Below are 17,099 nucleotides of genomic sequence, written 5' to 3' on the forward strand. Positions count from 1 at the left end.
CCGACCGACCGACACCGACCGACCGACACAGACCGACCGACACAGACAGACTTCAAAAATGTTCCTCTGTCATGTAATAAAATAAATGCAAGTGCTTCAGACACCCTAACACGCAAATGTAGCAAACATCTACATACATAACTTTTTTTCTGAAAGATCAACATAGATCTCAATTGCAATTTGTATAACAAATCTATAAGCAAATAAAGTACTGTATTCCAAGATAAAAGGTTCACTGCATATTACCATTGTGTATAAAATGTCACCGGATATAAGCCACAGCTAAAAATGGTTCCTATAATCAGCCTACCCAGGTAACAAATATGCATATGAATAAATAAAATAATGACATGCCCCAATTTAAGTCACTCTTCCAAGACAAAAAACAAATCCTTCCCTTTTCGGTATCTTTCTTCGTTACCACAATCTAAAATGGAAACACTACAATGAAATTTAGAATATCCACATACCTCTCCAATATGGTGTATTCACTCTCTGCTTTGAAAAGTGCAGAAAGCCTGGCTTCCATCAAAATAAACACCTGACCACTGGCATTATCTGAAATGAAATAAGAAAATTAAATGAAATTTGACAATATGCAAGAATCATATATATATATATATATATATATATATATATATATATATATATATATATATATATATATATATATATATATATATACACACATACATACATACATACATACACACACACATACACACAAAAGAAAATTGTGGTATTCCTTAAAATTAAACACACTTTGGACAGTTGGCAAGAAATCTGTGGTCATAAGCTGTGAACAGTCATATGTAAACTATTTTATACCAAATAAAACAAGCTACAGTCCTGCACTGATTTCAGCATTTTTTTTAAATATGCTTGCTACCCCTCCATGCCTGCTGACACAGAGCATCCCCTCAATAAGAACAGAGCTTATTCATTAACCACCACTGGTTATCCTCAGCATGTAGGAAAAAACCTTATGAAAAGACCATCAACTAAGGAAACCATGGAGTGGTCTGTACCCTTGCTGCCATCCCAGCAATGAAAGCATGTTTATTATAGCCCTAAACCCACCCCTGGGTAGAAGACATATGAGTTGCATCACTGTGGGGGTGATTACATCTTCCCCATGCAACTTCATGCTTATGTGGATCTGCATTTAAAGACTACTGTGTAAGCAAGCTTGGTAAAATTAATGTACAATGAAAGGCCACACTAAGTGGTGCCCCTTTCAAGAATGGATCACGGCCATTCATAGCTCAGATCTGCTGCAGAGCAAGCATACCCATCTCAGCCCACCACACCTCTGAGACAGACACCAGAGATTCTAACTTTACCCAGACTGCCTGGGTTTAGACAGAGCTTTATCCCTTTACCTGGCCAAGGCTTTAGATACAATACCCCATTCAAGTATTACAGACAAGCTCAGTAATTTACGCATAAACCTTTTATCTCCTGCTGGATAGCCAACTGGCTCACTGATGGAACTCAGGAGCCCAAAACAGGTGAAGGTCATTCACTAGTGGAGTCTGCCAGGGTTTGGTACTGGGCCCACTCCTTTTTGGCATCTACTTCTCTGAAATGAAAGCAAATGTTGAATGTTTATGGCCGACTAAGTTTGCAGATGATTGCATGCTGGAGGTTATCACAGACTCCCTGCAGATACTAGTATTATCCAAGAAGGTCCACCTCTGACTAACAAATGGTGCCAAAGACATGGTCTTAAACTCAATGATAAATGCATAATTGTACCCTTTGGGAAGTCGACCATCCTGGCTAATTACCATGTTGATAACATGCCCCCCAAGAGTCGACTTAATGGTAAGGGATCTGGGTATGCACATAAACAGCAGCCTTATCTTCAACCACCATGTGGCCACAGTGGTGAAGAAATCATTTTATGCTGGGCAAATTATAAGTAAGGGCATGGAATCTATCCCACTGCACTCCGCCTTTATCAGACCAAAGTACAATGTTCTCTTCGGTATGTACCTGAACAGGTATACACAGCAACTAGAGTGACCACAGAGGTTCTTTTCAAAAAGTATAACAGGTCTAGAAAACCCATTTTATGCAGAGCACCATAAAGTCCTTTCCATCTACTCTTTCTCCTACAGAATGCCGAGGGGAGAGCTATGTTTGGCTTACAAGGCTTCTGCAAACCCCACACTTCTGAATCTCCTGCATATTCTTAAGTCAAACAATACTGAAATGACAGGGTCTAGGGACCTGAATTTTGGTCTGTGACTCAAACATAACATGCTGGAGAGAGAGATGTGTGTTCCAGGGACTGCCCTTCCTATGGAACAGATTTCCTATCATGTGAAGTGGAGTTAGTCTATTACCCAGTTTAAGAGCAACTTAGACCTGTGGATGGGAACATGTAAATATACACCAGGCCTAGCATCTATGCATCTTATGGACGGTGGTAGCTTATAAAAGCCTCGTGCCCAATGCCCTACTCCTTGGAGAGAGGACATCATCATTTTGGGAAACCTTGGCTAGGCTTAGACAGGCCCCCTGGGTCATTAGCCCAGTAACAATCTACGAATATATGCTGTACGTGCTATACTATTGGAGAAGGCCATAACCTTCCATCATGCTTATAACAAAATGTAATCCAGTTATCCAACATGATCAGGGTCTGCTTACCTACAAAGCAACCCTGATTAATTTTCACAAACAATACTTCTAAATGGATCTGACTGTGCCTGATGGGTTAGGTTCTTTCTATAGCTATGCATCCTGTTAATGTGCTTTCAATAAAAAATTTTATCCTTTGCCATTTCTTTTAGAAAAGAAAGATAGCCAATACATTAAGTCTAATGATGTTGAGAACTACTCCTGTGATACTTGTGTATTTCTAAATGTTGTACAAGGAGAATTTAATCCTTCAGGTCCCCCCTCCCAAAAAAAAAAAAAAGTATTACAGGTTCAGTGGGGATACTCTTGATTAAGAAACGTCAAATAAAAAATCAATAGCTTAAGTAGGAGACATGACTGCCTAGGGTGCCACAAGTGCAAAAATCCACTCCAAAACAAAAAGAGTAACATTGTGATAGAATTTCACTAAAGAACTGGAACAAAGACAGCCATGGCAGACAGGGATCCAACAGGATGACTTCTGCTTTTCTTTCTACCTTCAAAAGTAGGGCCTTTGGAAGGAGCTGGAGGGAAAACATGCAGAAGACCCAAAATCCAAATGAATGAGAGGGCAATGGTTACCAGTGACTGACAATGAGGTACTTTGGAGCAGAACATTAACAGCTCACTCTTTAGGCAAGATACACACAAACCCATAAATAGGTAACACCTATCAATTCATTATAACCAGGAATGCATTTATTAAAACCAAAATTTATAAATGTTAAACAAAAAGAAATACTTTTAATATACGGATTTAAACTAAGATTTAAAAAAAAAAATCAATTCATGTCAAATTAAAACAAATATCAAAAAGGCAAAAAATAAAAATCACAATGGGGTAAGTGTCTGTGCGTGAAATGGCCCACAACGGCAAAGTACAGTTTTGTACCTACCATAAATGTAGATGTTCGAGTGTTCACACTGCTGCAGTAATTTCACTTGGGTTATCCTGCCGTCAGGCGGTCCTGCAGTTGGCCAGAGTTCCAAAGTCTTGGTCCGACGTCGGTTGCTGTCGCTTCTTCCCTGACGTCAGTGCACCAGGGGTATACAAGATGCATCCAACACCATTTTCTTCAGTTTTTCTTGCCCCAGATGTCAGGTGCCCCCAAATAGGTAGGCAATACATATTGCTAATAAAACATATATATATAAAAAGAAAACAATACCTTCAGTTACAAGCAAATACACCACAAAGGTTGTATAGGATAGAAAGGTATAGGTAAGTCCAGCTAGGACAGAGGGGATGGAGGGAGGGTAACCTGGACTGCAGCAGTGTGAACACTCTAACATCTACATTTATGGTAGGTACAAAACTGTACTATGTTCATCCTGTTACACTGCTGCAGTCATTACACTTGGGTAGAATCCCAAAGCTAAGGTTGGGTGGCTGGTCTATAAAGAAAGAGTTGGTTTGGCTATGAGGCCCTGCAGAACTGCAGTGGCAAATCCTGCTCTGGATTTAGAGTAAAGAGGCAAGTGGTAATGCTTGGTAAAGGTGTGCACTGAACTCCCAAGTTGCAGCCTCCAAAATTTCCTTGGTTGGTACTCCTCTGAGAAAGGCTGTTGAGGTGGCTGTTGCTCTGGTAGAATGTGGCCTAATGTTATGAGGGACAGATTTCCCATGCTGTGTGTAGCAGTAACAAATATAGTGTCCTATCCATTTGGAGATGGTCTGCTTTGAAATAGCCTTGCCCTGTGATCCTGCAGCATATGCTACAAACAGTTGCTCAGTTTTCCTGAAAGCTTTTGTTTTGTCCAAGTAGAAGTGTAGCTGCCTGTGTATGTCCAAAGAGTGCAGAAGTTTCTCCTTTATTCTGGGGGGTTTGGATAAAAAGTTGGCAAATGGATGGTTTGGTTAAGAGCCACACTAGATACCACCTTTGGCATAAAGGTAGGGTTTGTCCTTAAAGAAACCCTGTCCTGATGAAAAATTATAAAAGGTTCCACTGTCATTAATGCCTGTAGCTCTGAGACTCTTCGTGCTGAAGTTACTGCCAGGAGCAGAGCTGTTTTCCATTATAAAACTTTTAGATTGGCTGTATTGGCTGGCTCAGAAGGTGGCAGGGTTAGTTTTTCCAAAACAAAATTGAGGTCCCAAGTTGGTGTTGGTGCTCTCCAGGGCGGTCTTATGTTTTTAGCCCCTCTGAGGTACTGCTTTAGCAAGGGATAAGAGAATAAAGGAGGATCCGTGTTGTAATGTGCTGAAATGGCAGAGGCGTGGATCTTAATTGATGAGAAGGATAGGCCTTTGTCCAGCATCTCAGTTAAGTATTGCAAAATCTGAGGAATGTTTGGGACAAGAGGGTCAAGGTTTGAGCCTGGTTCCAGGCACAGAATCTCTTTCATTTTTCTGAGTAAGATTTCCTGGTGCTAGGCCTCCTGGCCTCCAAAATGACATCCATAACAGCTTTAGAGAGAGGTGTTGCCTGTATGACTAATGAATCTGCCATGCAGCCAGGTTTAGGGTTTTGAGCTGAGCGTGCAGGATGATTGTTTTGTTGAGTCAGAAGGTGTGGAAATTGAGGCAAAATCCATAGTGGACCTTGAGCTAAGTTCTTTAAGATTGGGTACCAGTGCGGGCGTGGCCAGTCTGGAGCAATCAGGATCATCTGTGGTTTTTCTTGTCTGGCTTTTAGGAGTACCTTCGAAAGGAGAGGCAGTGGTGGGAAGGCATAAACTTTTAGGCTTTTCCAGCTGAACGAGAGAGCATCCACTTTCCATGCTTGTGTGTGATAAGTCCTTGTGCAGAATTTTTGTAGTTGGCAATTCAGTGGGGAGGCAAAAAGATCTATGTCTGGGCATCCCCATTTTTGCGTTACCATGCTGAAGATTTGTGGATTCAGTTTCCATTCGTGAGGGTCCATGATATTTCTGCTTAGATCGTCTGCCAAAGTATTTTTCTTTCCTGGCAGGAATTGTGCTTGCAGATGAAATTGATAAGTTAGAGCTGTGTTCCACAAGGTCATGGCTTGCCTGCAAAGGGGGTAAGAATGAGTGCCCCCTTGCTTGTTTATGTACCACATTACTGTGGTGTTGTCTGTCTTTAATAATAAATGTCCTGGATGCAGAAGGTCCTTGAAAGCTGTTGGGGCATTTTGAACAGCCAACATCTCTTTTTGATTGATGTGAAGATGCATTTGGTCTGTGGTCCACTTGCCCTGAATACATTTTCCTGCCATGTGTGCTCCCCAGGCATAGTCCGAAGCATCTGTTGTTAGTGTCTGCCTGAGTGTGGGTAGAGTGAAAGGCTGACCCTTGTTGAGGTGACATGCCTGTGCCCACCATCGAAACTCCTGTTGTAGGCAGGGAATTATTGGTATTATTTTATTTATTTATTTCAGTTTGATTACCGGGGAAGTCCACTGGGCCAAGAAGTACCCATTTTCAGTGGAGGCCCGGGGAGAAAAGCTCCAAAAACAGTACAATCAAGGTTACATACAGTAATGGATGATAATACAAAGTCACAAACAGTTAGGAATATGTGAGATACAGTAGTAGGCAATACAGTAAGGATTACATAAAATACAATCATAAAAGTACAATGTCCAAGATGTAGAGTCTGCAAAGTAAAAAAGGTAAAACTTTTTTTTTTTTTTTTTTAACATATGAACGGTATTTACATACTTACAGTCAACTGAAAGTCAGCTATAATCATATAGGGGGAACATAGAATGAAATTAAGAGAGTATATAGTAGATTGGTGCTTGAGAATAGAGGTCAAGGTGGAAAAGGTTTCTAGGATTTATACTGGGTGAAAGCGAGGACATTTCCATTTGGAGGAAAAGTATAAGAAAAGATGGGTCTTGAAAGAGTCAGAGTTAGGCATGGTCCTAAGAGAAGGTGGGAGGGAGTTCCATTTTCTACCAAGAGAGAATGAGAGTAGGAGCTGGCCAGCGGGATGCTTAGGTTTGTGAATGGGGATTAGGTTTTGGTGTTCAGATCTCAGAGATCGGTTAGGGATGTAAGGGGGAAGGATGTTAGATGAGGCAGGGCATTTTTCTGGATAAAATATTAATTTGTGAGCGGTAGTTAGTTGAAGGTAGTCAAGGTAGTTAGGGAGTTCTAACCAGTTTAGAGATTGTAGGGCATGGCAGTGGTGAGTACGGGTTTTGGATTTGGTGGCAAATTTAGAGATTTTATTATAGCAAGCTTCGAGTTTTGAGGTGTTGGAAGCAGAAAGATTAGTTAGAAGTGGGGCACCATAAAGGAGAGAAGGGAGGAGGTAGGTGATGGCTAAGGTATGCCTAGAAGAGTTAGAAAGAAACTGATTATTCCTGTAGAGCATACCTAATTTCTGGTGGGTTTTCTTTATGTTTTGTTGAATGTGGAGATCAAATTTGAGCTGTTCATCAATGGTGATGCCAAGGAGTTTTATGGAAGGACCACTTCTATAGGAGTGTTGGTTAAGCTTTGGACGTTGAGCAGTTTTGTTAGAGGAAGATGCCTTGGTAGGAAGGAAAATTAGTATTTTAGATTTATTGGAGTTAAGGGAGAGATGGTTTTGGTGCATCCACTTTTCAGTAGTGGAGAAAGCTTTTTGAGTTTTGGACAGAAGTTCAGAAGGGTTGGAGGCAGAACAAACTAGAGTGGAGTCATCAGCGTATTGGATGACTGTAGTGTCAGGGAGGGCAGTGTGAAGGTTATTTATAAAGATGTTGAAAAGCAGGGGGCCAAGGATGGACCCCTGAGGAATGCCGGTGGGTGTGGGTAAGAAGGAAGAGGTGGAGGTTTTCCATCTGACAGCCTGAGATCTGTCTGAAAGGTAACTGGAGAACCAGGATAGAGTGTTGGGGGAAGAGATTAAGGTTGGAGGGATGGAAGAGAAGATGTTTATGGGATATGGTGTCGAAGGCTTTGGAAAGATCTAGCAGAATAGTTGATACAAGAAGTCCGGTATCTCGGGCTTGATTGATAGTTTCTAGGAAGGCTAGTAGGGCAGTTATGGTGCTGTGGCCGGTACAGAAACCATGTTGGGTGGGTGTGAGTAGCTGATTCTGAGTTAAGTAGGGTAAAAGTTGGTGGTGGATGCATTTTTCTAGGATTTTAGATAGTGGGGAGAGTAGGGCAATGGGGCGGAAGTTAGAAATGGAGGTGTTTTTGCCTCCTTTGTGAAGAGGAAGAATGTAGGCAGAACGCCAAAGTTTGGGTACATAAGACTCTTTTAAGGATCGGTTGATCAGGATACTAATCGGGAGAGCAATTCCTTCAGCAGCATATTTGAGGAAAGAGGGGGGAATGTCGTCGGGGGCATTAGAGCATGGCTTTAGTTTAGATAAGAGTTTTTTTATATACATTGTGGAAACTGGCTTAAGCTGGAACATGGAGGGATGGCTATTAGGGATGTTGGAGGTGGGGTTGAGGAAGTTGGGAGGATTTTTGTCTGGAAATGTTTTGGTTAGCTTAGCTATGGAGTCTGTAAAGAAGGTATTAAAGTGAGTGCTCAGTTCCTTGTCAGTTAAATTTGGATCAGGGCAGGGGTTATTTCTTGACCCTGGATGGAGAAGAGAGTTAACAGATTTCCAGAATTGTTTTGGGTTTTTAGTATGGTTGGATTGAAGTTTATTGTAGTAGATTTTTTTGTCTGAGGTGATTAACTTTTTTACTTGGTTTCGGAGTTGGGTGTATTGGAGCCAGGCAGTAGGCAGTTTAGTTTTTTGATAAAGTTTCCAGGATTTGTCTCTGAGATGCATGGAATTTTTAGTCTCTTTGGTAAGCCAAGGAGCAGAATTGGTTTTGATTCGCTTGTTTCTAAGGGGGGCTTGGGAGTTGAGCGTGTTTAGGAAGATAGAGTTAAAGTGCTCGACAGCATTGTCAAGGGGGAGAGAGTTTAGGATTTGCCAGTTGATTTGCTTAAAAATGTTAGAGAAAGTTGTGGGGTCGAAGTTGCTAAGGTTACGGGTTTGAAAGTAATGATGTTGGTATTGGGAGGAGTTAGTAGAGCGATGGATGTATGCAGGGAGATGGTCGCTGAAGGTGTTAGGGGAAGTACCAGAGAGATTTTGTTTGGATGAGAGACTAAGATCCAATCTAAGATGGACCCTGGGGGGTGGATTTTGTTAGGATGGGTGGTAGAATGTATTACTTGGGTGAAGTTGTAGAGGTTAATAGCTAGGGAGGGGGTGGGTGTGTTTATTTTATTCCAGTCGATGTTGACATCGCCAAGAATGAGGGTTTCATACTTTATTTCAGTTGAGGCCCAGTGAAGAATATTTTCTAGGGTTGAGATATTGTTGCCTGGAGGTATATATAAGGAAATAATGCAGATGTTTTTATGTTTATTAAGTCGAAGTAGTCCTGCTGTTATTTCAGTGTTTTTATAATGTGGGGTTGGGATTTGCAGAGGGATTAGGGATAGACGGTTAGAGTAGATAAGGGCAGAGCCTCCACCTTTTTTGTTTAAGCGGTCACTCCTGAGGATGTGGAAACCTGGAGGAAGGATTTCAGAGTCAGAGATATGTGGTTTTAGCCAAGTTTCAGAGATGGCTAAGATATCAGGTTGGTTGAGGTTGATCCAAGCATGAACATGGTGGATTTTGTTGTTGAGGCTCTGGGCATTGATAGTGAAGATTTTAAGGGTGTTATGAGAGAGAGATGAAGAAGGAGAAGGGGGGAGAAGTTTGGTTGAAGTAGGGGATGAAGAGGAAGAGGAGATTGAGTCGCTAGGAGTGAGGCAAGGGCCAGGGTTGGGATGTATGTCTCCAGATAAGGCTAGGATATTACAAGAGAGAAGTTTTAGCCTTTTGAGTTTGGATTGAAGGGAGATGTTTGGGGAGAGTGGAGGTGTAAGAGAGGATGTTTTAGAAGAGGTAGAGAATAGTTTGAGCTGGAAAAGGTGTAGAAGGTTTAGAGGGGTAAGGGAGGGGAAAATGGAGTGAAAATGAGAGAGTAGAAGAGGTTGTGGATGAGTAAGTGGGGTAGTTTGAAAAGGCGGTATATGAGGGGTGGCTTTAGACGAGTATGAAGTAGCATGATAGATAGGAATTAGTAAGATAAGTAGGGAGCAAGGGAGTATGTAGGAAAAGAGGGTTGTGGAGGGCATATTTGGAATGGGTGAGAAGAAGGAAGTGAGAAAAAATAGGAAATGAAGTTTCAAGCTTAGAGAAGGAGAGGAGAAAGTGAGTGGTGAGGGGGAGTAATAGTGGAATAGGAGAGGGGAAGATTAAGTGAGATGAGAAGGGGAGGAGTAAGAGAAAAGGGAGGAGTAGGAGGAGAAAATTATAGAGTGGTTGGTGAGGTTGGTTATAGAGTTATGCCTTATGGGCTGTGGTTGAGTGGCACACGGAGTTGGATTTGATAGGAGGCTCTTGCTAAAAGCTACACAAAAACCCCAACGTAACAAAGGTGATTTTCCACAATAAATTTGTTTCATAAGAAAGTAAAGGTCACACAATAAGAAAGTACAATCTAGTAAAGTAAATACATGAAAACTTACTACAGTAAATGAACATCCAGTGAGCGGACATAGTAAAGCTACAAAGGAATGCCATTTATAAAAAAAGGAGGAATGTTGCAAGAGCTCTCAGTCAATTAACATTTTCAAGAAACAGGGTTACATGCTGTAAAAACTGCTGCTATACACTAAAAATACCTACGTCAAGAAGTAAAAAAGTAATCATGCAATCTTTAGGTTTTTTTTTACTTTATGTCAAAAATAAAAGTGAGCATCCTTCAGTAAGAATACTGCTTCTAAGCTGCGAGAGTGCCGAGTCCAAACACTTTTTAGGTACCATTGTAATTTCCTCATATGCAGTTTGGCATATGGAATTAGTAGTATGCAGGATGCCATGAATCCCAGGGCCTGCAGAATTTTTCTTGCAGGGAGATGGGACTTTTCTGCCATTAGTTGAAAATATTGAGTCAGTTGTCTTTGTTTGTCTGGCGTGAGATAAGCCATCTGGGCCTTTGTATTTAAGCTGGCACCCAGGAATATTATCTGTTGTGAGGGCACTAGTTTTGACTTCTTTTCGTTTACTGTGTACCCTAGAGAAATCAGCAACCTTTTTACAAACGCCAGATGCTTTAGAAGAATGTCCTTTGTCTCTGCTTGAATGAGGCAGTCGTCCAGGTATGGATATATTTGAATTCCTTTTTGTCTGCAAAATGCAATTACTGGTGCCAGGCACTTTGTAAAGACCCTGGGTGCAGTAGACAAGCCAAAGGGCAGTGCAGAGAATTGGTAGTGCATTGTACCAGCTTTGAATCGGAGATATCTTCTGCAATTTTGTCTGATAGGGACATGCAGGTATGCCTCTGAGGTCCAGAGTAACAAGCCAAGCCTTCTTGTCCAGCATGGAAAGAAGCTGCTGTAGTGTCAACATTTTGAATTTCGGAACCTCCAGGTAAGTATTCAGAGTTGAAAGGTCTAGTATGGGTCTCCAGGCTTTGTCCTTTCTGGGGACCAGGAAGAGTCTTGAGTAAAATCCTTGTCCTTGTTCCTGCTGTGGTACTTTTTGAACAGCTCTCATGTCCATGAGGGCTGATATCTGCTTTTGAGCCTCTGCCCATTGATTTTGTGGCAGGTTTGGCACTCCTTTTAGCCTTGGTAGTGTGAAAGTGGAACCTCTAACCCTGAGACACAATATTCAGAACCCATTTGTCCTGGGTGATTGTTTGCCAATTTTGATAAAAAAGTGTTAGTTTTCCCCCTAAAGGTGCTGCCAAAAAGGAAGTGTTTGGCGTACGAAGGGAGAAGTCATTGGGACCGTTTCCTGTATGGTTGAGATTTGTCCTCACCTCCTTTTGGGGTTGGGGTACCCCACTGTCGTGGTCTGTTAGAGCCTTGGGGTTGAGATCTGCCTCTTAGGTGTCTGTATCTGCCTCTCTGTGGCCTGTCTGACACTGGAAAGGACCAATTCTTTGTAGGCCAATTTCTGCTAAATCGAGGTGGCTGTACCTGTAAGAAATCTTTGACTGTTTGCATAGATTTAACTTTATCCACCATTTTCTTTAACACCTCTTCTGCTTCAACATCAAACAATGTATCACGTTGTAAAAGGAGCATCCAATAATTTTGCCTTAACATGATCAGGTAAACTCTGTTCTTTTAACCAAGCATGTCTTCGAATCACAGAACCTGTAACTGCGGCTCTACAAGAGGCCTCTAAAGAATCAAAACCACATTGCAGAGTATGTTTTCCCACCTGTTCAACTGCATTTCTTCATAGTCAGGAGCTTCTGAGCTTGTAAGCATTTTCTGTTTTAACTGAGCCATTAAATATTGTTGGTACTCAAGCACGTGAAACTGGCAATTTAAAGCCCTTACTGCTAAAGTTGCAGAAGTGTAAACTTTCTTCCCCCATCTATCCAATGCTCTAGAATCTCTGTCAGAGGGGACTGGATTTTTTGCAATGGAAGCCTTAACCCCTCTGGGATCCTAGGAAATGGTTTCTGGGTCAGCAGAAGGGTTTTTATAAAGAAACTTGTGAGAGTCAGGGACTCTATAGTACCTATCTGGTTTGGCTGGTGCAGGGGGCAAAGAATCAGGAGATAAACTGGATTCAGAGAACACATCATCCACAATATCTAAAACAGGCAGAATAGCAAGGGGCCTGTGCTGAGGCAATAAAAGGAAGTCCCGGAGCCTTTTCTTGGATTCTGAATAATCCTGACTTTCCCAAAGGAAATGTTCCCTCATGGTATGTAAAGTTTCCCCAAAAGAGTAATCCTCAGGAGGAGAGGCTGAAGGGATAGATTATTCAGCATCAGAGTCCTCATAGGGGGTAGAGAGTGTCCCTGGTCTGAAGAGGAATCAGAGGAATTGTAGTCTGTATCCTGCCTAGGCCTTTTCTCAGGAGGGGGATAGGAACCCCTGATTAGCGTAATGAGGTCTTCGGCCATTTTGAGCATCTGTTTCTTAGGCATGGAGAACTGTCCAGGAGAATGCTGTAGTTGCTTCTTTGTCTTTAATGGTGTTTTTGTCTTGGCTGGTGCTTTAATGGTAAGTTGTGAAGGTCTGAAAACACCCTCAGAAGCTGATGCCTGCTCAGCGGCTCCGGACCCATCTGAGGGATTAGTTTCCGTAGGCCCAATACCTTGAGTTTCCAGAGGCCTAGTTGTCTCCACGTGGGAGTCGGAGGCGGCCTGTGGCTCTGAGGTAGCGGGTGGCAGGGGCTGCGAAAGCGCCTCACTGAGAACAGGCGAACCGGCGACTGGCCTAGAAGAGGTTTCGTCGTCGGTTTTGGACCTCGGATGTCTGTCTTTATCCTTGTCCTTGCGTTTTTTATGAATTGCGGTCGTCGGTTGTTCCGACGGCATTGTATAATTGAACCTTCAGCCAAAGTAGTGCAAAACAAAATCAAAACGTCGTTTTATAGTGCGTTTGTTAAATCTGGCACAAAACCGACAACTAGTGACGTCGTGATCAGGGCCTAGGCATGAAATACAGTAAGAGTGGAAGTCCTTATGAAGTATTTGCTTCCCACAAGAAATACAATTATTAACTTTTTCTGACATCGGTCTGAGGCAAGAAAGAAGTTTCCCCAATGGGGTACTTAGCTTTATTGAAGACTTCGGATCTGAAATTCGACTTCGAAAATCTCAGGAGTCGGCCGACCGGCACTTGCAAACTGCTTTTGCTTCGGGCACCGCGCGGCAAGAAAGACTGAAGAAAAAGGCGTCGGATGCATCTTGTATACCCCTGGCGCACTGACGTCAGGGAAGAAGCGACAGCAACAGACGCCGGACCAAGACTTTGGAACTCTGGCCGACTGCGAGAGAGCCTGATGGCAGGATAACCCAAGTGTAATGACTGCAGCAGTGTAACACGGTGAACATCTAGCCGGATACAAATTTGTTTTGCCAGAGACAGCCTGCATCTTTCTCCCTTTGGGTTCAGGCTCCTGGCAAAGGCTCTTGCCTCCCCATAATGCCTTTTTTAGGCAATGTCTTGAGGTCAAAACTACCAACATAAGAATGTCATCTAAATGAACGCTAAGAGTCTCAACATGAAACTGCATTCACTGCAAGCATTCATAACCCTGGAAGATGCTGACATTTGTGTAGTCACAGAAACCTGGTTTAAAGCTTCGGAGAGCACCCCAGCCTTGCCAGTTTACTCATCCTAGCATACATACAGACCCCAAACTGAGGGCAGCAAAGCCAAAGGAGGTGGTGTTTCAATATACATTAAAGATATACACAGCTCCAGACTGGTCAAACAGTATGATGCACAGGAGACACTCCAGGGGCAGTTAACGGTTGACAAGACCCCCTATTCAAAACATAGCTACAGGTCCCAAACGTTGACTCAGGACACCCACTATCCCTATCTGGACCTCCTCAAATTTATTAAGATTCAACCCTATACCTCATCCTGGGCAATTTCAACTCCCTAGCCAGTGACCGGAAGAAATACTCAAGCCAGAAAAACAAATGTTTAAAGATTCCTTGACTTCGTGGTTGACACCTCCAACAAGAGGTGACAACATCTTGGACTTGGTACTAACCAACACAGGAAACCAGTACAGCATCCCTACAGGGTCATCATTCCTGGTAAGATCAGACCAGAAAGCGGTCACCTTCGAAGTCACCATCTCCCTTGACCCCCCCCCCCAAGCTAGGGTTCAACAAAAAAAAAAAATTCTCCAAAGCTGATTACAACCTCCTGAGGGAATGTCTAAACAGCTTTGCAGCCCTCTCCCCAAAAGGAGGAACCGGCACTGAAGTCCAAAACTACACCAAAGTACTATACATCCATTTATATAAATGCATGAATTCAGTAATACTGGACAGGACAAAATCCTCCTTCTCAAGGAAGAGTAAACCTGTCTGGTGGACATCAGCTCTAAATAAACTGTAAAACAAAAGGAAATAATTGCTGTCCAGGACCAAGAATTAACAGGTGCCAAACTGGAAGCACTCTCTCCTTGGCTTAAGCAGGCAAATAAGGGTATTAGTGAAGTTCTCCAAAGCTAACTTAGAGTCTAAATTGGCCACATTTACTAAAGATAATCATAAGGCCTTCTTCACGTCTGCAATCTAAGGGGAAATGCCCAAATCTGCTCAGAACTGATGGTCAAGGACACCACGTACACAAAGCAGTGGATATAGCCAACCTGCTGGCAGACAGGTACAATGAAAACCTCACCCCTCTGTCCCCCATCAGTAATCCACAATATCCCCAGCACCTGCCCCCCACCCCTCATCTCTAGGGAACAAGTCATTACCTCCCTCTCAAAGGCAGAAAAGCACAGCTTCCATGGGACCCAATAACATCCCAGGTTGCATCCTGCATCAACTCAGGCAGGAACTCGAAGCAACACTAGGCACCCTATTCAACCTAATCCTGTGCACTGGTTTTGTCCCAGCAGAGTGGAGTACAGCCACCATCATCCCTCTGTACAAAGGTGGAGCTTTCACCTGCTCTAGGCGATTATAGATCCATCCGCCTAACTAGCCTGACTTGCAAGGCCATGGAGCGCATTATCATGGACCACATTAACAAGGACACTGACAACCTCCAAATGCTTGATCCCACACAGTTTGGTTTTGAGAAGGGGAGATCATGCCCGTTAAATATGGTAGACTTCTTTGAGTCCATCACGGAAGCCATGGCTGAGGGGAAAACGGTGCATGCAGAGTGCCTTGAACTGGCCAAGGCCTTCACCACTATTCCCCACATGGGCATAATAAATCAAACTATCCCAGCCTAGCGTAAATCTGTCTGACAGGATGGGTAGCTAACTCGTTCACGGACAGAACGAACTCAGTCAAAATAGGGGAAGATACCTCAAGCAGTAGGCCCAGTATCGAACGTAGTACTCCAGGGATCAGTCTTGGGGCTCTGCTGTTTGGGATATACTTCTCAGAGGTTCAAGCCAAAACCAGAGGTCTACAGCTGACCAAGTCTGCAGATGACTGCAAGGTGGAAGCACTCATCAACTCGCCTAGTGATGTAGAAATACTACAAGAGGGTTTCACCCAAACTACTGGTGCCAGAAACACGGCCTCAAACTAAATGCAAAAAAATACACCATTCCCTTTGGGGAGAGTGACATCTCCACAAATTATCATATTAATAACAATGTCCAAAGCACGCAAGCAGTTGAGAGGGACCTGGGCACCCAAGCTGACAACAATTTAACTTCTGACCACCATGTTGCCTCCATTGTATGGAGCTTCCTACACGGGTCACCTCATTAGTAAGGGTATTTCTTCCAGGAACAAGGAAGTCATAACTTCCCTGTATTCCTCTTTTATCAGGCCCATCATTGAGTATAACACCCTTCTGGCATGCATCTCGCAAAGCACAAGCAGCAACTGGAGAGACCACAGAGGTTCCTGACCAGGAGAATCTATGGCTTCAAAATCTATCCTACACGGATAGGTTATAAGCCCTGTCCCTCTCCTCAGTCTCATACAGACTCCTCAGAGGTGATCTATATCTGGCATACAGAGGAATCTCTGACCCCACCTTGATGAAATTGTTGCATATCCGCAAGCTGAACTCCACTTGCGTGACCCGCACGCAAAATCTCAACTAGGTCTGCGACCTCAATAGGACTTGCTGGCAGGACAGATGCATCTCCCACCCGTGGAATAGACTCCCTCTCCATGTCAAGCAGAGTACTTCATTATCGCTCTTTAAGAGGAACCTGGAAGACTGGATGGGAAACTGAAAATACACTCTGGGATTTCACCTGTGCCCCAGCTGGACAGGGGCATTGGGTGCTGACTTGTGGGAACATGGGCTACTTTATTGGCTAGGCTTATAAAGCCATCAGGGCCAGTAACCTAGTAACTTGCTATGGTCCTATGATCCTAAGAAAATTTCAAATAATTTGATTAAAATCATTCCAATAGCACAAAAGGCAAGATGCCCATTTGGAATGCTAGTGACCTAAATTTGGGAATGGACTCAAATCACTTGAAGGGCTGACTGGGTAGGAGGCAATTGGACGAAGTAGCTGAGAGACAGCTTTCCTATCAAAGGGGAGGAATATGAAAAAAAAAAAACAATGCATGTGTGACCTATGGAGAAGACAAGGACCCTCACATATCACATACTTAAATTTTATGGGGCAGGGGATATTACTGCTGCCATTGCACTAGCCACTTGCTAAGGTAGAACCTTTGACTAGCAGCAATTAAGATGATTGCTTCTTGCTTCCAGCATGCAACTCTTCAATGCATTACCTGCTTCCCAGGACTACATATGGGTGTTCAACTTCCCAGGAAGCCAGAGGAAGCACCTGGTGAAGTGTTATGCTAGGAGTACCCAGCATAAGCAAACAGGGAACTTGGGGTGGGGGCTGAACAGGCATGGAACCTCTGAGAAACAGCCAGTGGGGGCTTGTATGGTGCCAGGAGGAGAGGATTTTTTTTTTTTACTTTGCTCACAAAGGCAAACACATTATACAATACACAGTACATTTTCTAGATCAAACTCCAAATTATTATTTATTTCCACCAGAAAATACAATTTAAATGGAAAGAGACAGTTTGGAGGC

General features: G+C 43.0%; 1 protein-coding gene across 2 annotated transcripts in view; it reads right to left on the reverse strand.

The window, feature by feature from the left end:
* Window positions 1-17,099, reverse strand: part of IARS1 (isoleucyl-tRNA synthetase 1) — a 1,809,950-nt gene that overhangs the window by 1,522,927 nt on the left and 269,924 nt on the right. For both annotated transcript variants that reach the window (XM_044077404.1, XM_044077403.1), the window contains one exon: window positions 471-558. In XM_044077404.1, the coding sequence (XP_043933339.1) occupies window positions 471-558 (88 nt within the window). The remainder of the gene's footprint in view (window positions 1-470; window positions 559-17,099) is intronic.

This window comes from Protopterus annectens, chromosome 7.part0, assembly GCF_019279795.1.
Source record: "Protopterus annectens isolate FY-2018-M chromosome 7.part0, PAN1.0, whole genome shotgun sequence".
NCBI classification, from domain to species: domain Eukaryota; kingdom Metazoa; phylum Chordata; order Ceratodontiformes; family Protopteridae; genus Protopterus; species Protopterus annectens.